The sequence below is a fragment of the Copadichromis virginalis genome, linkage group LG7 (assembly GCF_057382275.1).
Source record: "Copadichromis virginalis isolate Kocher_CV1m ecotype Utaka linkage group LG7, C_Virginalis_male_GT1.1, whole genome shotgun sequence".
Classification (NCBI taxonomy): Eukaryota; Metazoa; Chordata; class Actinopteri; order Cichliformes; family Cichlidae; genus Copadichromis; species Copadichromis virginalis.
This window is the reverse complement of record NC_140624.1, coordinates 56,334,766-56,357,818: the sequence shown is the minus strand read 5'-3', so window position 1 is coordinate 56,357,818 and position 23,053 is coordinate 56,334,766. Positions and strand designations below refer to the sequence as shown.

At 41.0% G+C, this 23,053-nt stretch overlaps 2 protein-coding genes across 2 annotated transcripts; one reads left to right on the top strand and one right to left on the bottom strand.

The window, feature by feature from the left end:
• Positions 1-68: 68 nt before the first annotated feature.
• trim23 (tripartite motif containing 23) lies at positions 69-10,019 on the bottom strand. Its single transcript, XM_085464326.1, has 11 exons — positions 9,875-10,019; positions 9,090-9,252; positions 8,558-8,679; positions 8,190-8,468; positions 7,916-8,098; positions 7,619-7,834; positions 7,336-7,470; positions 7,089-7,218; positions 6,857-6,967; positions 2,339-2,463; positions 69-2,259 (listed from the first exon to the last, which is right to left on the bottom strand). Exons 1-11 carry the CDS (start codon positions 9,971-9,973, stop codon positions 2,080-2,082), a joined length of 1,743 nt encoding a protein of 580 aa, XP_085320452.1. The 5' UTR covers positions 9,974-10,019; the 3' UTR covers positions 69-2,079.
• A 313-nt stretch (positions 10,020-10,332) lies between these two features.
• On the top strand, positions 10,333-16,366 carry mzt2b (mitotic spindle organizing protein 2B). The gene is made up of 5 exons (XM_085464327.1): positions 10,333-10,416; positions 10,618-10,803; positions 10,885-11,045; positions 13,319-13,456; positions 15,870-16,366. Exons 2-5 carry the CDS (start codon positions 10,628-10,630, stop codon positions 16,016-16,018), a joined length of 624 nt encoding a protein of 207 aa, XP_085320453.1. The 5' UTR covers positions 10,333-10,416; positions 10,618-10,627; the 3' UTR covers positions 16,019-16,366.
• Positions 16,367-23,053: the final 6,687 nt, after the last annotated feature.

Sequence of the window (23,053 nt, the reverse complement as noted above, 5' to 3'; positions counted from 1 at the left end):
CTGTGTGAAGAATATTTGTAGTAAGAAGTGCTTTGAATGTTCATCTTGAGGTGTTTTTTAACCATCAGTCACTTTACCAGTCGAATAAATTTATTATAGAGCATCACATTATGTATAATTTACAAAAGCCATATTCAAGTCCACTGGTAACAAAGGTTTCAATGCACTTTGTGCTTCTACGTTTCCAAAAAACCCCAAAACAAATTGAAATGATGTCGCAAACTATGCGTCAAGGCTTTTCACACGTGCATTTTTCTTTTTGTAGTTGTTTAAATATTTTTATACATAAGTACAAATAGTTAACATTACATAGCAATGAATAAAGATCAAACTTAAATGATGGTTCCTCAATAACAAGACAAGTGTAAGTGTTAGGTTTAACGTTTCACTACTTTCACATTACAGAATTACTGAAGGCTGATTACCGGTGTACCATCTTAAAAGCACTCCAGAAAAACAAAAACATAAAAGAAAACTTGTGTAGGATAGAGGAATATTTTCACGACTTTTTTTTTTCTTTCGCACTCATAGTCTACTTAAGAAACAGCAGGTGGTTCATTTGCTTTCAAATGGAAACTCTGGAGCGAGGCGGCAGACGAGTGCAGTCGACAAATTCTGCGTGCAGTACGCTCAACAAAACAGAGGCAGAGTCGGTGCATTTAAAAACTCTGATTTTTTTTTTTTTTTTTTTTTTAAACCCACAACAGCTTGTATCAAAGTAAAGTCTGCTCGTCCCGCTCATCAGTGAGCTCAGTAAACAGTTGCTTAGTAACAGAAAACACTACATTCAAATCAAACCTTACCAGCTGTGGCTTTTAAATATGTTCACACTCTTAAAAACAAAACAAAAAACTTTGCACACAAAGATCCAAAGAAAAAAATCAGCTGCTATTGCTCACGGTAGATGACCAGGCAAAATCTGAACATTAGACTGCTTGAAGCCACTGTGTTCATTTAAAGTAGACCTATTATGCTTTTCCTTCCTTTCTGCTATTTGTATGTTATTGGTGACATTATAATAAGTTTGGCTCTTTATGATGCCAGCGTGAGAGGATATCCTAATATGGTCATGGCAGGCATACAGTTGTGTAATGTGTAAGGGTGTGAATCAGAAGAAAACAGCTTGTTGCAGACGTGTGGCAGCCAAAGAATCCTGAATTGAAATCTATGGAAGGAAGTGGAATAACTAGAACTTCCATGGGGGAATAAAAAGCTTTTTGAAACCTTACTTTGGAGCAAAGTCCAAGTGGTGGGGCAGACTGTCACCAAAGCCCCAGTATAAGATGACTATGTAGTATTCTGATTTGAGAATCATGCAAAGCTACTCCAAATTTAATCCAAGACTAAAATTATGGAGCTGAAAGTGTGCATAAGAGGTCCCCTTTACACCATAGCAATGTTTCTGTTCCATCTCACTTAACCTGCAAGTGTACTGGAATAAACTGAAAGGGGACTAAACAGGACGATTTGAAGCGCACTAAAAAGCATACATAAATGATACTATCATCACAACATGGACCGGTGTGCATTTAGTTCAGTTCAAGGTCACATATTTGGAGGGTTATGGTGAGTTAACATGTGGGGTAGAAAAAACAGACACAGTTCACTTTGTCAGGGCACAAGGAGCATGTCTAACATTTAACTGGACCTAAGTTCAAAAGCTATAAATGCCAGATAAACAGCTCATCACCTAAACTATGAAGAAAAAATGAAGTGTGTAAGCCACATGAAGGCATAAAGCAGGATGGGAGGACGTAGTCTCAACTCAGGATTTAGGTCCAGTGACTATTTCTCAGAGGTCGGGAGTAGCAGGAAGGGCAGGCTTGAAGACATATTTGTAGTTCCCATATTACGAAGCTAGAGAAGATATATACGTCTTTTGTTTTCTGTGTGGACAATGGTGCTCAGAGATGGAAAGGTGGAGAAGTCGGGTTTAAAGCTGCAGCCTTGTAGTGAAGCTCATGTTAAAAAGTTTTTGGAGAACTGATGAACCAGGCTCAGAGGCTGGGGGTTTGTGTTCAGATTTCAGGGGGTTGGGGGGGAGAGTGAAAAGAGTCCGCATGTGGAGGGAGGCGGCATTTAGGCGACGTCCAGGACGCCGGCAGCTACCAGCTGTCTGGAGAGCCAATCCAGCCCCTCGTGGAGGCCCATCCCGCTGCGGGCGTCACAGCCCTGAATGTGCCAGCTCCTCCCACAGCACAGCTTGTGCAGACTTAGTAGCTCCGTCATCTCCTCCACAGACACAGCGCCGGGAACGTCCTGTAAAGTGGACAGGTGATGCAACCTGGCATCTGAGCTTAATCAAGATTACGTGTCTTTTTTTTTTTCTTTACACTACCTGTTTATTTGCAAAGATGAGCAGCAAGGCATCTCGCAGCTCCTTCTCTGTCAGCAGTTTGGCCAGCTCACTGTGGGCCTCCATGAGTCTGTCCCGGTGGCAGCTGTCAATCACAAACACCACCGCTGCACAAATATGAGAGTTGAAAGAAAGAGATTTACCAATAGTGGTCTGTACGCCTTTCTCATCAAGACTGACAACAACTATGGCTATGGGTACAACGTTTTGTACATGTAGCACTAAAAGGCTGACACCACCCCTCTTCTGTTAAGAGCAGTAGGTGCTTTCTCCCCAGTGCAGTCATAGTAGGCTCAGTTCAGAACAGTTGTCTACATCTGGTTTACTGTTAAAGCAGACCTATGATGCCTTTCCCTTTCTTCCATCATACAAATGCTGTGAAGGGTGATGCTTGTATAAATGTGACAAAAATAAATTCAAATATTTCCTATGAGCTAAAAGTTCAGACTTCATTAGCATCACCTCCCAGGGTGACATCAGCAGGGGGGGAAACCCTCACATACTCCGTGGACCTCCAGCAACGGGAAAGCAGTAGCGATGGGCTGAGGGTCTGTCTCTGCACAGCATTGTGGCCAAATCATTGCGCATCACAATTTCTCCTTGTGCTGTAGCAGCCTCACACAGCAAAGGGTTGCTGCCCAACAGGTTAGCCTGGCAAGCTAGCCTGCAGTGGAGTAGTTTGCATGGAAAAGCCACACAGTGGATACACTCATGAGTGGATGTCAAGACGGCCCAAACATGCAATAAGCCTGGGCATCCCTGGGCATCCCTCACTTTCTCCAAACAGCACCACTTTACCGCCATACTTATTAATGCTCTTGTCACATCTTGTTTATATTATTATAATTCTCTTCTCTATGGTCTACCTCATAAATCTCTCCATAAACTGCAGTTAATTCAAAATTCAGCTGTTCGTATTGTATCCAGAATTAGATCCACTGAACATATAACAACAGTTCTTAAACAGCTCCATTGGCTTCCAGTTCACCTACAAATCAATTTTAAGATCCTCCTTCTTACTTTCGAAGCCCTTCATAACCTCGCTCTTCCATATTTATCTGATCTTTTCCATACGTATTCACCCTTTTGTCCACTCTGCTCTTTTTCATTTTCTCTTTTGTCTGTTATACCTGCTCACCCGACTACCATGGGACACAGAACCTACCCGTAAGACTTTGGAATACACTTCCACCAGATCTCCGCACTACAAACTCTCTGGGAAACTATTGCTACTTCCCAGGATGAAAGTATTGCTACTAAACACCAGCAACAGGACAGTAATGCAACTGTTTGTATGCTAGTGAACAACTGAAATGTTGGCAACAAAGCGCCTGGTGACAGCTGTTCACTTGAATTTGTGGACAGTTTAGCTTAGCACCTAACAGCACAGTTGTCTACAGGCTTCTGTGCTTCTATGTTTTTTTTAATCACATCTGGCACCAAGTCAGCCTATTATACAGGGACCCCGCCTGACATGGGCATCATTTAGCCAACCTGTAAGAGCTCATTTTCCTGTCTTTACTGTCCTATGTACTAAAAGCCCAAAAAGGTAAAACCTAAAATGAAAAATGGAAAGCAACCAATGTAAAACAAAAACAAATCAAGTAAAAACACAATATCCACAAAGGTTTGAAAAATGGCCACATGCTATGCAGGTGGGTGAGGGGTAAATCTTGTTCCTGAGGGGCAGCTGATCACAATAAAGCCTGCTTAAAGGAAAACAGCTAAAACTTCCTGAGGCCCATCACCGCACCTCATAAAATAAGGATTATTTTAAACTGTGAGTCAAGCACAAAGCTACTTCAGTAGAGTCCAAGACAAAAAATGTGGAGCTCTCTAATATATAAATCAAAGGTTATTTGTAGATTATGTTAAGACCAAGTGAATGTGTCTGGTATTCTTCCTTCTGAACAGAACCCATGCTTGATGTACTTCAGCCAGTGTGCTTGTATTGTCCTCAATTTATTTTAAAGTAAACGACAAGCCTTTCACATGCCTACACTTTAAAGTTAATAAACTCATGATAGCTGGAATATGTTAAATTTTGCAAGATAAATGAGGGTTTGCTTTGCTGTTAGCCAGAACCACGCTGTGTGGCCTCACAGTTTAGTGAGGCTGTAAATCAACCTGTTTCTCATTTAGCCAATGTAACCGATGGGTTTATTTTGGTATATTTTTCTAACTTTGTTTAATTCCCTCCCTGTGCTGAAACCACACACAGATTGAAGGTGCAACAAAGACATCTCTTTACACCCCGCCAGGAATTTGAAATTAAAAAAAAAATCTCTCTTTTACTAGTACCTCTAGACTATTGTGGTCTGTTGTCTGACCAATCACTCTGTGGTGTGCCGTGATTTCCCTTAACCCATCAGTGGCCACTGTCAGCCGTTCTTTTTTTTTGGTTTGATATGCATGGATCCCGAAGGATGAAACCGGCTGACATTGGTGATCCTCTGACTTTTCCGCTCACACCACAAAGAGGTTGACATTTATGGTTCAGTCTGTACCATAAATGTCAACTATCTGATGGATTGCCTTGACATTTCCCGGAGATATTTCAGGTCTGCAGAGGATACAGTGTAACAACATTAATGATTCCATCACTTTACACAGTACTGTGGGTTAGAAGTAGATGGCTGCGAAAAAGATGACAAAAAAAGCCAATCAATTACTCTTTTTTTTTTTTTTTTAATGCACGGAGTCAAAAAGCTTGTCTGGCAAGCAAAGGTCTATTTACTCATGAACAACAATGATTTTTCCTTCAAACCTGCAATGCTTTAGTGACATGATAGGGATCAAATGTTTCTCAGAAACCTTAAAGTCAACATACACTGATCGAGGGAAACAGTAAAATCACACACTAATACACTGTAAGTCCTACAGCTCTGAACAGTCAGATACAGTCCCAGTGTCTGTGGAATCATGCACTGGGACATTAGCTAGGATCTTTTGGGTGGGGAGATAGGGCCACCATGGATCAGGCTTGTTCCACAGACCTTTGTTTGGATAGGGATCTGGGGAGTTTGGATTCTCGGTCAGTGCCTTATGCTCTTTGTTGTATGCCCGGAGCCATACCGGAACAGTTTTTAGACTGTGGCAGGAGGAATTGTTAAAAAATGTTTAAGAAGCTGGCACAAAGCAGCAGTTTATAGGGCTGAAAAATGAAGCAAACTCAGAGCTTCAAAAAACTGAAGTAACTCAAATAGCCACTTTTACGTTGGCCCTAAGAGGTCAAACAAACTGGAACTTACAAAACACAAGCAACGAGAAAAACGCTACAAAAGCTCACAAAACATAATTTCAATAAGACACAATGGAAATAGAAACAAATTGTGCAAAGCTCACACCAAAAATCAATCAATAAAAGAATTAACTTTTTTCTTTAAATCACAAAACTAAACGGAAGTGTTTTTGGGGAGACGATAATGTGATGGAACTGCTGCGAAAGTGACAGCAAACGGCTAATAGCAAACATGTATCGAGAGTATTATGTGAGTTATGTGATTGTAACAAACACTACAATGCAACATTTTCTCCCTCAAATCACTGATGAATCTTCCCCTTCTTTTACATGTGTTTCGTTTCAACCCTACACATGCTTTGGTTTCTGTCACTTCTGCAGCTGTTCAGTCACATTATTGTCGCCGTAAAGATATTTTGTTGTGTTTATTTTCATTTCGGTTGTGTGTTTTTGGACAGTTTTTTTTCTCCATTTGCTGGTGTTTCCTTACATCACAGTGCATTTGACCTCTCACTGGCACCACACCCTTGAGCCTGCCTATGAAATTGAGTCAATCTGTAGAGAACTCCTATTGGCTACTCCCTTTAGGGGTCGCCACAGGGGATCATCTGCCATGTCACCCTACCCTAGCATCCTCCTCTGTCAGTTTAACCCTGTCATCTTTCACTACATCTATGAGTGTTCTCTGTGAACTTCCTATATACCCCCTGCTGACAGCTCCATCTTCAACATCTTTTGTCAAGTATATCCACTATCTCCAGAGCTTCATTCAAAAAATACTGGTGGTCACCAGTGCTAAACCTTTAGACACCTAGCAGATGGATAAATGGATGTTTGAAAATCATATGCTATTTTCTGAAAGTTGACCATTGACCTTGCTATTAAAGTCAGTGTTACCAAGATTAAAACTCCCAGAGGTTTTCAGCAGATGCAAATACAGTATTGAATGACTTTAAAAATCCTACATCGCCTCACAAACTTGGGTATCCACACCACCTGCAATCAGCTCTCTGCTGGACCTCACTTCTGCCTTAAAACTGGACCCAATGGGCACCGTGACTACATTTGTCTTTTATATACCGTCTGTGAGCGTCAAAGTGAAATACACACAAAGCCAAGATTTCCCAGCTAAACTGTGCATTTAACTAGATGCTCCAAGTTATTCACTTCACCTGTCAGTGGTCCAAGTCACACAAAAGTACTAGTTAAATCCAAGAACATGCTATAAATATCCAAAGCACAGAAAGCACAAAACATACCTTGAGTGTTTAGATAATAGTGTTTCCAGAGGGGTCTGAGCTTGTGCTTCCCACCCACATCCCAGATGGTGAATTTTAGGTTCTTATATTCAACCGTCTCCACATTGAAACCTTGGACAAAGATCAAAAGCAAGCTTTATATAGGATAATATATATATATAAAAAAAGAAAGACTTGTATTATCCTGACTCTAAAGTGACTCTGTGAACCATTAAACTGCAAGTGCATTTACCAATGGTTGGGATGGGCTGCATGAACTCGTCTTGTTTCAGCTTGAATAGGATGGTGGTTTTTCCAGCGCCATCGAGCCCCAGAGTCACTACGCGGATCTCCATCTTTGGACCAATGTGGACCCTGTTGTCCTGAAAAGACATTTTCAGTGTCATTACTACATTTATAGGAAAACCCAAGGCCTTTCCATTTTTTGCGACACATTTGGTTTACAGAAGCAAATTTCTATGAGCAGCGACAGCGTGTACCTTAGTGAAGGTGACTGGGATGCCGGCATCCAGCTGAATGTGATCTGCCAGCTCAGTGAACTGGTGTTGCTGCTTCTGAAGCGTCTCCAGCAAACAGTTGATCTCCTGCTTTGCCAGAACAACTCTGCAGTCGTCCTAAAAGACAAAAGAAGCAACGCACATCACACCTTTAACGGCATTACGCAAGCATTTCCCCAAAATCACCACAGCTTTGATCTTAATTGGGGTGAGGAAAAGAAAGAAACAAGTTCCTAAACTCACCAGTACTCCTCACATCTCCTACCTGCTGAAGTGTTTTCTCACAGTGCAGGCAGGCGGTGGACACCTGAGACAGCAGGATGGTCATATCCTCCTGCTGCTGCCTCAGCCAGATGAGCCTCTCCCTTACATGGGCGTCCACCACGCTCAGCGCCATCTCCTCCTGCCGACACAGGGTCTCGTGCAGATCTGCAAAGTAAGCTCGGACGCAGGAGCGGGCGCTCTCTGCTGTGCCGGGGACCTGAAGCACACATGGGAAAGATCTAAGAGCCAAAACAGAAGCATGATCATTCGTGTTTTATTAAGAAGCCCTTTGTCTTACATGTTCAGTGTGTGCCATGCCTACTCCATCCTCAACTATCTGCTCGCCACCTTCTATCTGCTGCACGATGCCCACCAACTTCCTCGAGTACTCGGACACCTCCTCTGTGAAGGTTCGGATACAGTGGGCCATGTCCAGAATGGATGCACGAATCTGATTGGCTTCAGTCTCAAGAACAGCATGCTGTTAGGGAAAATAGGGCAATATAACATATATATATAACCATATCTTTTTCAGTGACTATATCTAATATGGGAACAAGTTTTCCAGCTACCTTATGGCCCTGGTGCTTGCCGTACTCCTTACATACACAGCACATGAGGGGCCCGGACTGACAAGCTTCCTCCAGGCAGACAAACTCGATGGCATGGACCTGATGCTGAGGGCACAAGGTCTTCTCGTGGGGCTTATCAGCCAGTGGCACCCGCCGGTGTTTGGCCAGTGTGCGAGTGGAGTGGGTGAGCTGAGAGCACTCGCCACACAGGTGGGTGGCACACACGGTACAGTACATGGAGGCTGTGTGGCTCTCATCCTCGTCGCAGCGAATTATACACTAGTTTATAAAAAGATGGATTGAGGATAAAGCATGCAGAAGGTGTGAAGGTGACACATCTCTTATCAGTAAAATCATAGCTGCCTTACTTCTCCCATGCCTTTCAAGGCGTCCTCTGCCATTCCTGACTGGTTAGTCGCTCCATTCTGGAGTCTCTCCAAGAGTTCAAGCAGAGCAAAGTTTTTCTTTAGACCCCAAACTCCAGAGTCCCCTAAGCAAATGTGAAGAAAGCAAACTCACTTTGAAAGGCAAATAATGCAAGTACTGTAGAGCTCCATGCCCTCAAAAACACCCTTAGCCTCAACTGGATGATGGATTTCTGCAGCAAGAATAATGTTTTCTGTAATAAAGACAACTTCAATTTTTCACAACTTCTGGGTAAAAGTCTCTTTTTTAATGGGGCTTGCATGAAGTCAAATAAAGAGAAATGTGAAGATCACAGGATGTTGTTCTAAGGTTCTTAGTTGGTTTTGAAAGCTCTTTTATGCTCTTGTTTTTAGAAGAACGATCAGTCTCAGGATTCAGCCACTGAATTTCACTTACAACGATTTATATAGCAGTTATTACACATATAGTGTCCGCTATATACACGATGCTGGAAAGCGTGATGACATCACTCACCCAGCTCAGTGACCTGCCTGTCAAAGGGGCAGCGGACCGCTCTGCCATGGAGGGGCAACCGGGTTAGACAGTCATGGCACACTGTGTGGCCGCAGAGCAGAAGACGAGGGACCTTGTCCCCCTGGAGAGAGAAGACATCCTCACAAACACCACATTCCAGCACCTGCAAATAAACCAATACCAGTATTAAAGCACCCGATCACAGGAGGGTACAGATGCTTCTGGGTTACTGCAGAGAGATGCTCTATAAGGTCTCAGACAGAACAATAACTAGTCGGATGCAGTCATCTTGACCTGTAGCGTTACAGCTGGATAACACTTCTGATTTCTACTTTCAGTGATCTTTAAGTGAATACATTGAAAGCAGTACGAAAAGCATCTTCTGACACGATCACACTCTGAGCTGGGCTCCCTCACAGAGGAGCTGCAGCAGTGAACAACAGCTAGCACTGACGCCAACTACCGACGGAAGACCAGCCAGCTCATCTGCTAGCATGATGCGGGCACAAATACCAGCCATGTCAACGTGCACCAGTCTAAGTTTATAATGCAGCGCTAAAAAAAAGATCGTCTTGTGAAACAGTGTTTACACATGACTCTGGTCCGATCTATAAAATAAAGCTCTGACATCCTCCTGCCAACGACGCCAACGCAGCAGCGTTCGCCCAAAATCAAAAGCGTCAGAGGCAAGCCTGATGTCGGTCATTCGCTCAACATAACAAAATAGCCAAACACCACCGATCGACATGTAGTTGGATCTAAGATTGCAGTGACAACATTACAACCTTAACCGTGCTCCCATTAGCTCCTCTCCCGTGTCGGATACAGGGCTCCATCGTCGCTACGGCGCCCTGCTTGTTTATTCCTGCTGCAGCAGCGGCCATTCTTGGACGACGGCGCAGAGACCCGAGCAGGTTTGAGAGGACAATCCCCAGAAGCACTTCCGGTTTTGTTCTTTTTCGCTCTTTCAGCATCTCTACTAGCATAGGCTACCGTGCCTATATATTTACAGTCATTTATGTTCAATTTACGAAAAAATACCCTGCCCCCAAAAACAACCAGGGGCATTTGAAAATAGCTGAGTAGCGGCAAGATTTTCTCCTGGAAAGAGTTTTTAAAATTAATATGGGGTTTTAAAGCACGGATTTAAAATCTTAAATGAAGACGTGACGGACAACTGAATAATGTAACTTTTTAAAACATACTTTTTTATTTTATTTCATTTTTGAGAGGATTACGTATGAAACGCATGACAATGACGTATTTTTGGCGCGTCACGCTTGGCTCAAACAGAAGCGACTAAACGTTGAGCATTTCGCTCGTAATGGTAGGTATAATTTTAATTTTAAGGAACCAGGCGTTTGCTGTGTTAATCATTTAAGTCTCATTGTGGTTATATTTTTGATAAATTTTGATATTTTTGATTCGGAGAGGAAGTTCACTTACGCCGTGTTTCTCATTGTTTACGCTGTATTGTCTTTTAGTCATTGCACCTTATTTTACTTTCTTATTTAATCTAACCCCTCAGTTCATTAGTGATGTCTCAACAAGCACAACAAACGATTCCTTCCGCCCCTGACTCCCCTGCGCTGGTTGTCACATCTAACGTGCAGAAATATGCAATAAAGAAGAAGAAAGTCCTCAGCGCTGAAGAAATTGAGCTGTTCGAACTTACTCAGGCTGCAGGAATTACTGTGGATCAGGAGGTTTTTAAGTATGTCTAATAATAGCCTTATCTGTGGGTTACATGGAAGACCATGGTTTTATGTCCTCACCCCCTTCCTCCTCCTCACAGAATCATAGTGGACTTGCTGAAGATGAATGTGGCTCCTCAAGCAGTCTTCCAGACCTTGAAGGCAATGTGTGCAGGACAGAGGGTAGCTGAAAGCTGTGGTGGAGACCTTTCAGCTGGCGCCCACACCACAAGCATGACCACAGCGCACACAGAAGCCAGAGGTTAGTATCTGAAGAATGGGATGTAATGCAACTGAAAGTATTATGTATATTTGTCATTTAAATGTTGACTATCTTTCAGCTCACATAGTCTACCTTCTTTTAACTAAGAAACATTGCAGAAATCAGGCTGGGAAGTTTTAGTCTCCCCATTTATACTGCTTTATTGTAGTCCGTTCCTGTTTTCCCCCTCTGTTGGGTCCTCCTAACCCACCATTGGTCAGTCCAGGATGCAGCAGCCACAAACACTAGTTAAGATTCAGATGTCACCCCCCAGGTCACAATTGACTTAGGAAAAGAGGGCTGTCATTTGTCACCTACAGTTTAACCCTCTGAAAGTCAGAAAAGTTCAGGATGTGTTTTGCTCTTTTTAATCATTGTGGGTTCACATTTTTGTCAATATAAGATAAGATAAGATAGAACTTTATTAATCCCTCGGGTGGGTTCCTCTGGGAAATTCGGTTTCCAAAAGCACAGCACCGACAGAAGTTACAGTTACAGAATATTATATATATATATACACACACACACATATATAAATACAGAGACATATATAAATAAAATATATGAAGGGGATAAATAGAATAAATAGGAATAAAAATAAAAATACAAGTGAATTGCACATTTCAAGTATTGAGGTCTATTGCACCATTGACTATTAACAAAAGTATTGCACAGTGAGGTGAAGAGGCACTACAGCTTAGTTGTTCCCCCCTCCTTTGTCCTCCTGTTTCCCCTCCCTCTCCCCTCCAGAGAGGAGTTAAACAGTCTGATGGCGTGTGGGACAAAGGAGTTTTTAAGTCTGTTAGTTCTTGTCTTTGGGAGAAGCAACCTGTCACTGAACAGACTCCTCTGGTTGTTTATGGCCGTGTGCAGAGGATGCCCAGTATTGTTCATAATGTCCAGCAGTTTTTTTTAGTGTCCTTTTCTCTGCCACTGTCACCAGAGTGTCCAGCTTCATGCCGACCACAGAGCCAGCCTTCCTGATCAGTTTCTCCAGCCTGGATGAGTCCTTCTTTGCTGTGCTGCTCCCCCAGCACACCACAGCATAGAAAAGTACTCCAGCAACCACTGACTGGTAAAACATCCTCAGGAGCTTCCTGCAGATGTTAAAAGACCGCAGCCTCCTGAGGAAGTACAGTCGGCTTTGGGCTTTTTTATACAGATGCTCTGTGTTGCATGACCAGTCCAGTTTATTGTCCACCCACAGCCCGAGGTACTTGTACTTGTTGACCACCTCCACCTCCTCCCCCTCTATCTGAACCGGCAGTGGACCTTCTCTGGACCTCCCGAAGTCCACAACCAGTTCCTTAGTCTTTGAGGTGTTGAGTTATATATAAAACTCTGCACCTTTAATGAAAGCCAAGGCTAGAAGGAGAAAGAACTCATCACTGTTTTTTGTAAAGTGTAGCATAGTTATGCCACAAATCATTATTATATTAGCATAAATTATGTATGTCGTTTTTTTTTGTTTTTTTTAATCGATAAACTATTGTTGTATAAACTATCAAAATTCCCAAATCTCAGTCTAATCGAACATCTGTGAGATATGCTGGACAAAGAAGTCTGATCCATGGAGTCCCCACCTCACAGCTTAAAGGACTTAAAGGGTCTGTTGCTAACCTCTTGGTCCCAGATACCAATGCACACCTCTAGGGCGTCTAGTGGAGTCCATGTGGACCAACACAATATTAGGCAGTTGGTGATAATGTTATGCTTGATTGGTGTATGATCTGGTGGGAATGGACAACATCAAAGGTCCAAGAATAGAACATTAGGGAAGAGGACTGGTCAGAGGGGATCCTAAGACCAACCTACTTTCCAATGCAAACAAGCCCAGTTGTTGGTAACAGTAATTTCTGATAACAACAAGCGTGTGTGTGGCTACAGATATGATTTTTGATGCAAAGACTCAGAATGTTAAAGTTGTTTTTTTTTTCTAACAATTTATGTTATATCCTTTCTTTGCTCCTCTCTTTGCTTTTTAAGTGTGTGAAATAATCACATTCCTCCATTTAAGTTCTGTACGTGCTGTAGCAGAGGTTCTGTGCTGCACTCTTCCCTTACCCCACCTCACTAACTAAATCCAATCTTCACTTCACCCCACACAGCACAGTTTTCCACATAAAAGGAGGGCATCTGAAGACAGGCATAGTCATGCAAACTCATCTACAAATTGCTCATCCTCACTGTGTTGCAGGCTTTTCTGATTTCCTCTCTATCCCAGTCAGTTCTTTCCTTTCTGTCTTTTTTTCTGTGTGTCTTGTTTCCTGAAGAAGAGGACTCTTTGGCCTCTGGAAAGAGCCCTAAACTTGCCGCAGCTCCCCCCACAGCAGCAGGCCCCAGAGCCACAAGGGTCAACACTAAGATTGTGGTCTACGGCCCCCAAGACACTAGTTCTCCTCACTCTCAAGGTCCCTTTTGCTGCACTCTGTCCATCACCTCCATCTGCCAACTTGCTTGCCTTACTCATTAACAAAAGTTGTATTTATGTGCCATTTGATATGGAGCAGGATTTTGGAAAACAAACTGCATGCTGTGCTTTCGTTATATGTGCATGCATGCAATTGTGTGTGGATCGCAAAAATTGAATTTGCCCTTGGATGTTTTCATACTCAAGGAGATTTATTCACCGTGCAGTGGATTTTTTTCCCTTTGTTTTTAAGTGGCTAGAAAGTTATAAAAGAAACTCTGAAGTACTCTTTTTATTGACTCTTTTACACAAGAGTAGCTTGAATTTACAAGTTAAAAAAAAAAGTCTTTTATGTTGCTGTGTGATGGTTAACCTGTGACGGAACAAGAAAAGAGGATCTTGACTTGGTTCATACAATATGCACTTACTGAGTTCTATTTTCAGGATTTCACTTACTGAAGAAGTGTTCTTCAGTATAAATGGTCAGAAACTTAAACTTGACAAATAAAGCGGAGAAAAGTGTGCGAGCACCAAGCTTTTTATGACTTTTTAAATAACAGATTAAACATTTGACTTGCTAAGAACCTTAACCCTAAGCAACCCCAATGGCTTGATTTTGTGTTTCTAAATGGTTAAATCAGTTTAGTGATATATATATATATATATATATATATATATATATATATATATATATATATATGCATGCACACACACACACACAGAACTTTAACTTGAAGAAGCAATTTCAAAATAAAAAAAGAATGCTAAAATCTGTGATTATAGTACAAATGGAGAGTATAAACGCTATAGAAATACTTTTTTGTAAAACAATGAACAATATCACTATCAGCTGGAACAATATATATATATATTTTTTTTTCCTGTATTATTATTTTTGCTAAGGCTTATGGGATATTGTGGACTTAAGTGTGGACACTTAAGTTTGTGAATGCAATAACTTGAGAACGAAGCGACATAGCACCTTCAAATTGATACCATAGGTGATTCTACTAAAACTCTCGGGTGAGTTTTAATCTCACTAACCTTGACCTAAAGGTTTTTCAAGAATATAATGATGTAGGGTTTTGAAATTGATTCTGTAGGCATGTCTTCTAGGAATCTGAGGGGTAGTACTGGTAATTTCCAGTATTTTTAAAGTGGTCTTAAGAAATATTGCTCCAGGCTTTCTAAAGGTCCTTCAGAGTTTTTCTTTGACTGCTTTTTCACTCCTTTTCAGTCCAGTCCTTGTAGTTGATCATCTTTAAAGGTGTGATTTATTTATTTTTCTTTCCTGTTGAGCCAGTTGAAACTGACCTGTAAAATATTCAAGAAAACAATTCTTTGTCTGGATCTTTAAAAAATGCCAAAGTTAACATTGGAGAAGTGAAGGACAAACCAAGAAGTTGGCGGGTCAGAAAACTGTCTGCGGTACATGGACAGTATCTGACAGTCATATGTTTAAGACATAGGGAAAAAGTTCCAGAAACAACTGACACAGGACCTGAGAGGTGGATCTGGCCCTTCAGCTGATCCATCTACTCTTTGCTGAAGCCTCATTTGAAATATGCTCAGTGGAACGTGTGGCCATCAAGAAGCCATTCTTAAGGAAGGGAAACAGAGAGAAAATGCAGAAGTATGCCATATTTCAAAAGACCTAGACTGAAAATCAGTGGCATCAGGTCTTATAGAGTGATGAATCAAATGTGAAACTTTAAATAAACGTGTCAAAATATTCTCTTGAATTGAGAACATAGAAAGTACCGTCAGTTTTTGATCCACCATACAGTCCCATCTGGAAAGCTAAAAGAAAGAAAGAAATCTAGCTGCCAACAGGTTTATTTTTCCCACATGGCAGTGAGCCCAGACATACTGCCAATGCACACAATCATACCTGGATAGAAAAACACAAACTAGAACACAAATCGGTCATGGATTGGCCTTCCTAAAACTCTGACCTCACCATTATTGAAGTGGTATTGAATCATCTCGACAGAGAAGAAAACAAATGTTCTTCAGAAGCCTAGAGAAATGTTCTTGAAGGCTACTTAAATAAACAGCTAAAGAGAGTTCGGGTTGTCTATTCTTCAGTTGTGCTGAAGAATAATAAAATAAAAAAAAATAAAAAAATATTTTCTTCCTTCACCAGTAAAATAGTCTGGTCTCTTGACACATGCTATATTTGCAGTTCATAATTTCTGAGGGCACTTTCTCGCCACTTCATAGTTAGTGTCAAGTATATAAGAAAACTAGCTGTTTTATCAGCTGCACTTTCTCATTCCCCGTCATTATTATTTCCATTTTTATTTTTCTAAAATGCCATATTGCATGGTATATGCGAAGCAGTCCTATAACAGTTACCTAAACATTTATTTCCTCCTTTCCCTGAGTGCATTTTCTTTTTTGCTTCGTTTCAGGAGTGCGCAGTAAAGCCGGTACCAGCCACAGTGAGAAGAGCAGGGAGGCTTCCAGCCAGAGAGTGCAGCGGCAGCCCAGTGCCACTAGAGGGCAGAAAACCAAGAGCTCCGGCAGCAGTAGTTCTTCCTCACAGATAAACTCGACCTAAAACTCTGGCAGTTGGAGGCCATTTGTAAATATGTAGGTTACTTTACGTTTAACTTGTGTGTACGTTTCTCTGTTTTACATCTTAAAGGACTGGTTTACCTAGATTACAAATAAATATAGGTGTTCTGGTATCATTTTCCTCCTCCTTTTAAAAGATGAATGTGTGGTGTAAATAATCAGTGTTAATCTTTTTATGTGGTTCAGACACCGACAATTAACTGTAAGATATGTTATGAGGGAGTGTCTGCTGTATTGAAAAATTAAAGCTGCCTACATCGCTTAATCAAGTGTCATTGATGTAAAAAAAAAGAAGTAAAAAATAAATAAATAAAAAATTGCCTAATTCAGTTCTTTAAGATTCTAACTATTTCAAAATGGGTGTGCGGTGTGTCTCCTTATTACTCTGTCAGATTTTGGTGGGTAAAGCTTTTTGCCCAGTTGCTATCAAACGAGTGAGACACAAAAGAAGACAAAAATAAATGTTTTAATTTGAATATTTTCTACTGAGAAATGTCTATTCATCGTGAACGTTTTTGTTTTTTATATCACATCTTTAAAAAAATCTAACAATTTACTTATCAGATTTGTCTCTTTTACTCTGCGGCAACATACACCAATTCCACATTTTTATAGCATGCAAAGAATATGTACTGGAATAGTTGCTTGTATTTGATGTAATTTAAAAAAAAAAAAGATACCTGATTCAAATTCAGCCGATTTCATTCTCAGAGACATGTTGAAGGTGTTTAAAGTGAGTGCAGAGGTATGCCTCTCAGCAGCAGCAGTATGTGGTGCACAGCAACATTGCATCTTCACGATTTTCCCAGTGTTTGATTTTCAGTTGCTTTGTGACATTGTCAGTGTCTTTCACTGACCTGTTGTACTGAAGACAGTACGGCACCCAAAGGTAAAGAGTGGCTCTTTTTCTCTTCGCTGGTCAGTAAAAATGGCTTTCCATCTCAGACAAATGGTTCTTTGTCTGAACCCGAGAGAGAAATGCAGCAAAGAATTTGAGACATGCAAAAGAGATGAAATGCAGATTTGTGTCACTTTGAAGATTTCTCACTGCTTTTGGATCTTTCGGTGTTTTGATGATGAGCATGAAGTGCTGTAAAGTTAATATGCGCTTTTAAAAGTTTGGACTTTTATTTTGGCTCTGTACTGGTGACTGGGTTTTCATCTGTCACACGGGGGCAGTAGAAGCACACTGCAGTTAACACAGTGAGCCTAAATCTTCACATAGTTTTTAGCCTTTTTCATAAATTTGCCTCAGTATCATGAAAGAGTCAGGAATGCATGCATTGTGCAGTTTTTTTTTCTTTCCCATCTGTATTTGAAACAAACCCAGACTCATTCAGAAACAGAATGACACCTCAAAAAGGTAAAAGGTGCAGAGAGAGAGAGTGTTTGTGTGTGTTTGAGAGAGGCAGGCTGCAGGGCTTTATGTCTTTTATGTGGCCGTTTGTCCTGTTTATGTGCTCCTGCCTCTCCTCTCCTCTGCACTCTGCATTGATGGCAGCGTGCCTGTAATTGATGGCACCATATTGCTGTGGTGTAGCAGGTTTAATGGGGCTTGACAGAGCAAGGGAAAGCAGCATGCAGCCAGGGAGGGAACTTAACCCTTTCACACGCACTCCACCCTCCATCGGAGACCCTCCCCGTTCTCCCCTGCCACCCTCGCCTGTTCTCTAGTTTTTGCGCCCTCCCCCCTGCACATCAGCGTGTGCAAACACAAACGAGAATACAAATAGGCCCTCGGTGATTAGCTTGTTTACGATTCCTACTGTTATCAGTGGTCATGGTAATGGCAGTTTGGTTCATGATCAAGGAAGCTCAGACACCCCTCTGACTCCACTTCTGAAAATAAATACTCGCCAGCTGTTGGGGCTCCTTACTGTTTTGCTTGGAGGAGCCTAAATGTGTTTGACAAAGGTAAACAGCTGGGAATTTATTTCTTCAAACTTGGTGCCAGCCTGCAGTGCCTCGATGTCACCTACAGGGGCCAGTGTGGATCCAAGATACGAGGAGTGGCCTTCCAACTGACTTGGATTTCCATTGGCATCCGCTCCAGTATTTTGGATGTGTTTATTTTGTTATGAGGGAATTTCGTAGCCTGTACAGAGCCTTTCATTAAATAGGGAGCGTTATTCGTCACTCAGGCACGCTGAAAAACATTCAGGCCTGCAAACACGTGCACGCGCCTGCACACACTATATGCTCCATTAATCAATAGAGAGGATGAAATGATGCTATTGTGTGCGAGGCAAGGCGAATGGCATGTTGAAGAATGAGCTAGTCAAAGCTGTTGGCAAATCATTAATGTAAGGTGCTGGTCTAAACCAAGTTCTCACATTCTCTGTGCAAGCTGTTCCCAGGTGACAAAAAACTGGGGAGAGACGCTATTTTAAGAGTCGATATCACACCTCTTGTCTCTCCCTCTCTCTCTCTCTCTTTCTCCCTCTCTTTTTTAACCAAGTCACTTATATTCCCTACTGAATCGCTTTCTCTCTGAAAGGATTTGGGTGTGGTACGCAGGAATATCCTGTTTCTCTCTTCTTTCCTTCTTTCCCCTTTTTTCTCTCAGGTATTATCACTTTCCGTGAACTCTCGGTCCACATTTCTCTGGAAATTTATAGGCCACTTTCCCCTCACTTGTTGTCTATACATCCACTCCCTCCCTCTAACCCCTTTGCTCTCCATCATCCCACTCCCCGCCATCCTCCCTCCTTGCCAGGCCGGCTGCAGATTGGCTATTTCCTGCACGCGCCCAGTAGAGCCCTTATCAGAGGTAGAGTGCTGATTGTTGGTCTGTCTCTCAGGCTGACTGACAGTTCAGGCTGCGCTGCTGAAATGCCTGATTTGGTCAATGTTTGTCTGTGGGGCCTTATCTCCACACCTTATATTAACTGCCTTGACAGTATGTGCAGGCAGTCTCTCTCCATCTTGTTGCACCCTCCCACCACCACCACCAGCACCTCCCTCTATCCTCTGTCTCTATCTCCATTCACTCTCTATACCCGCCTCGCACTATAGTCTTTCAACCAGCAGCTAAACATTTTCCCACTGATCCTCCCCTTCCATCATTGTTCCTCTTATAGCTGGATCAGCACTAGAGGACCATAAAAGTCGCTTTATTTCTTGCTTGTTATTTCTGCCAAAAGCAGTAATAGTGTTAACAGTAGTCCAAGTTATAAAACAACGTATTTGTCCATTTAGTCGAATCAGGAAATGTCTGTTCTATCTTCTGAACACCTAAATCTCCTGAGATTCCTAGAACACTGATGACTGCTTTTTCAGCTTTGAGCATTGTAAGAATGTCACAATGTGGCCACACTTTATGGTGTGAATTTGTTGCGATTTGCAACACATTTTAAAATCTTAGTAAAACATAGATGGATTTTCTTGGTCTGAAAAATGATGCTAACACATCAGGACTGTGACTACTCAGTTTGACTAACTCCTTGTGAGTCATAATTATTAGCCAATGAGCCTTCGGTGTCTCATTTTCACAGTCAGACCCCACATTATTAGTCACAATTGGTTTCAAAATGCCAAAAATGGTGACCATTGGGTCACATCCGCGTGGCTGCATCCATTTTTTATATACAGTCTGTGTAGGCTATGCAATAGCTGCTATTTTTAGAAAAGCTGAGTTCAGAAATCTCCCTTTTTAAAGTAATTACATTACCTTCAGTACCTCTCTCCAGGAAACCTCCTCCAAAATCAACAGTCAAATTGCATTCCTGCATACGATAAAAAAATAGACCTTGAAGACCTTGAAGTGACATTATCCTGTCACACATAGAGCAATAACATGTGACAAGACAAAATGTGGTTTCAAAGAAAAAAATACATTTCTTTGGGATGACTAAAAACACCATACTCCTTAAAGAAAATTCAAGGACATGACCTAAGTATTGTCAATTATAGCTACAGCCTTGAATGTGAACACCAGACAGGTTCACCTGTATTGTTTCTGCATGTAGGCAGTAAAGTCAGTGAAAGATATTTCAAATACAAGAGTATCTACATGGCTAGATACCACTAGAGATAAGTGAGAAAAGATAATGATGTGTGTGTCTCTCTGTGTGTGTGTGTGTGTGTGTGTGTGTGTGTGTGTGTAATATAGTGTAAAGGGTATCTTAAAATACTGTTTTGCATTGCTGCTTTTGTATTCTAGGACGAAAACTCAGGTGTGATGTTAAAGCAGCTTTAAAGAAGAGGTAACACACTTAAAAACCCCCACAAGAACGTATCCATTGTGAATCACTTAAACTGACCACCTTAAAATGTGACTTGGAGTTGATCTTACTTTAAAATTGCTGTGAGTTCATAAAATGTCAAACCAATTGAAGAAAGTTAAAACCACAAAAAACACAAAATAGTCAGAATATGGTAGACAGTGCAGAGAAAAAAAAATCAGAGGCTCCCTGCTGCTTTGTCTGTGTTCTGTCTTCTTATGCAAAGCGAAGCTACACCTTTTCCCACAGATTTTCTTTCTGTTTATATAAGGTTAACAAGAAAATGTCAGCTGATTCTACTCTATTCTTGTATGAGTCACCAAAGATTTACAGTCATCTTTTCCCATCTATTACCTATACCTATTTTGACCATCATCAAATAACAATTTGGCTTAACAAGACTTCAAGTTCTTCTATTTGGGAAAACAGAAATTCTGGGGAGAATGCCAACAAAACACTATCCAGTAAATTAACTCTGATATAAAACTCTTTCTCTTGCTACCTGGCAGCTTTCTTGACTTGACTGAGGTACTGTAAAACTCCTATTGAAGGGGGAGACGACCATTAATTTCATGTCAGTGGAAGAACCTTTAGATAATTTAATCCACAAAATAAATTTTGAGTTTGTATTTATTTATTTATAATAATTAATGTAATATAATAATATATGCTATGAACATGATAATATTACATGTAATATTATAATATTTTTATGTATTAAATACCAGTCCAGAATGTTGACACCATCAGCATCTCTGCTCATCTCATTGAGCATATTGTGGATAGAGTAAGCCAAGAAAAAACAAAAAACAACTTAGATCTTTACAACTTAGACAAGTGGATACAGTGATGGTAAAAAGTCAGGACTGGATATTGAATTATCTACTTACAAAGTTTTAAATTAGATGAATTCTAAGTTAGATGAACAACACATGACATATTGCACAGTGTGATCAGTTAACAAAAACAAAGCCAAAGAGCAGACGCTGTGTGTGAAAACACTCCATGATTCAAAAGCTTTTAGAACCACCTTTAGCGGCAATAACTAGAATAATCACCTTGTGTATGACTTTATCGGTCTCTCTCATTGTTGTGGAGGAATTTTGACCCGCTGTTCTTTACAACAGCATTCAATTATAGAAAGCTGTCTTAATGTCCCGCCACAGCATTTCAGCTGGGTTGAGGTCTGGAGTTTGACTGCCTGCTGCAAAACCTTGATTCTTTTCTTTTTCAGCCATTCTGTTGTCGATTTGCTGCTGTGTTTGGGATTATTGCTTGATCCAGTTTTGGTTGCGCTTTACCTGTCGGAGAGATGACTCTAGAATGCTTTGGAATAAACAGGAGTTCATTCTTGGCTCAATGGCAAGATGGAAAGGTCCTGTGGCTGGAAAACGAGCCCAAGTCATCACCCCTTCACCATCATGCTTGACAGTTGGTCTGAGTTGTTTGAGCTGATACACTGAGTTTGGTTTTCACCAAATGTGCCACTGTACACAGTGACCAAACATCTGCATTGTGGTCTCCTCTGTCCAAAGGATATTTGTCCCAAAAACGGTCTTTCTCCTGACAAACCTATCCAAACAAGCTTACATACTTGTTAAGACCTTTCCTAATTGCACTGCCATGAACTTTAACAAACTAACTGAGACCATGCTATTTATCTAACAGCATACTAATTGGGACATCCACATATGGGAATTAATCTTTTCCCTTTTGTTTGTTTTGGACCTTTTTAACCCTTCCCTTATGTGCAGGAGCAATTACTTGTTTAAGATCCCTCCTTGACACTGTGTTAACACACACTTGAATGCTTCAAACCAGCAGACTTCCAAAACTTTGGTTTTATAAGGACCACATTTCTGTTATTATGTCCTGATAACAACTACAAAGTACAAAAACAGGCGTAGTTTATGTTTCACCTTGACTGTATAGCTGCCACCACACAGCTGAAACTGTTGTGAACCTCTATAAAAACCATTAGTAGCTCACATGTTTCCCAAGTCTGCTGCTTACTTGGCTCTTGAAGGGAAGGGTAGGACAAACGCCATCTTTAGTGTTTCACAATTCTGCCACAGACTTCAATTTAGGATTCCTTGAGTGCTATTTCAGCTCCTTCTATAATGTCTCTGTTTGTAACTTGCATTTTTATTCCCGTGTGTCTCAGCCACATGATAAGATGATAAAATGCTCATTTGGGCTTTGCTATTACAATAAACACTCACATGCACCATGTAGTTTATTTAAACCATTTCCGCGTATACTGCAGCATGGGTGTATTAATCCATCACACAAAATAGACGCAAATTAATTGATTATTCAGTGTTTTTAATCTAATCAAATCGAATCAAATCACTTTTATTGTCACATCACATGTGCAGGTACATTGGTACAGTAAATGCGAGTGAAATTCTTGTGTGCGAGCTTCACAAGCAACAGGTGTGCAAAAATACAATAACATAAAACAAGCAAAACATAAGGACGGCTAAATCTGAGAGTAATAAATATATGTACAATATAAGAGTGTATGCATTACTGGATGTGTATACTAAATATGTTTTTTCTACGTGTGTGTGTGTGTGTGTATACATATTTTACAAATTAAATAGAGTAAACAATAAATAAAATATATAAAATATACAGAGGTTGGTAGTTGGATATTGTGCAAAAGAAGTGGCATTTATATACAGTGTGGAGTGCATGATGTTGAAGTTCCAGTAGTGAAGGTGAGGTGTCTATGAAGTGTTCAGCAGTCTGATGGCCTGGTGGAAGAAGCTGTCTCTCAGTCTGCTGGTTCG

What these genes read in the sequence shown, in the direction of transcription:
- trim23 (XM_085464326.1), bottom strand. Translation starts at nt 9,973, where the DNA reads ATGGCCGCTGCTGCAGCAGGAATAAACAAGCAGGGCGCCGTAGCGACG. An exon ending in GCAAGCACCAGGGCCATAAG is followed by an intron (nt 8,099 to 8,189) that starts GTAGCTGGAAAA and finishes TTTCCCTAACAG; the next exon opens with CATGCTGTTCTTGAGACTGA. An exon ending in GTGAGAAAACACTTCAGCAG is followed by an intron (nt 7,471 to 7,618) that starts GTAGGAGATGTG and finishes TTTGTCTTTTAG; the next exon opens with GACGACTGCAGAGTTGTTCT.
- mzt2b (XM_085464327.1), top strand. Translation starts at nt 10,628, where the DNA reads ATGTCTCAACAAGCACAACAAACGATTCCTTCCGCCCCTGACTCCCCT. An exon ending in GTGGATCAGGAGGTTTTTAA is followed by an intron (nt 10,804 to 10,884) that starts GTATGTCTAATA and finishes TCCTCCTCACAG; the next exon opens with AATCATAGTGGACTTGCTGA. An exon ending in TAGTTCTCCTCACTCTCAAG is followed by an intron (nt 13,457 to 15,869) that starts GTCCCTTTTGCT and finishes GCTTCGTTTCAG; the next exon opens with GAGTGCGCAGTAAAGCCGGT.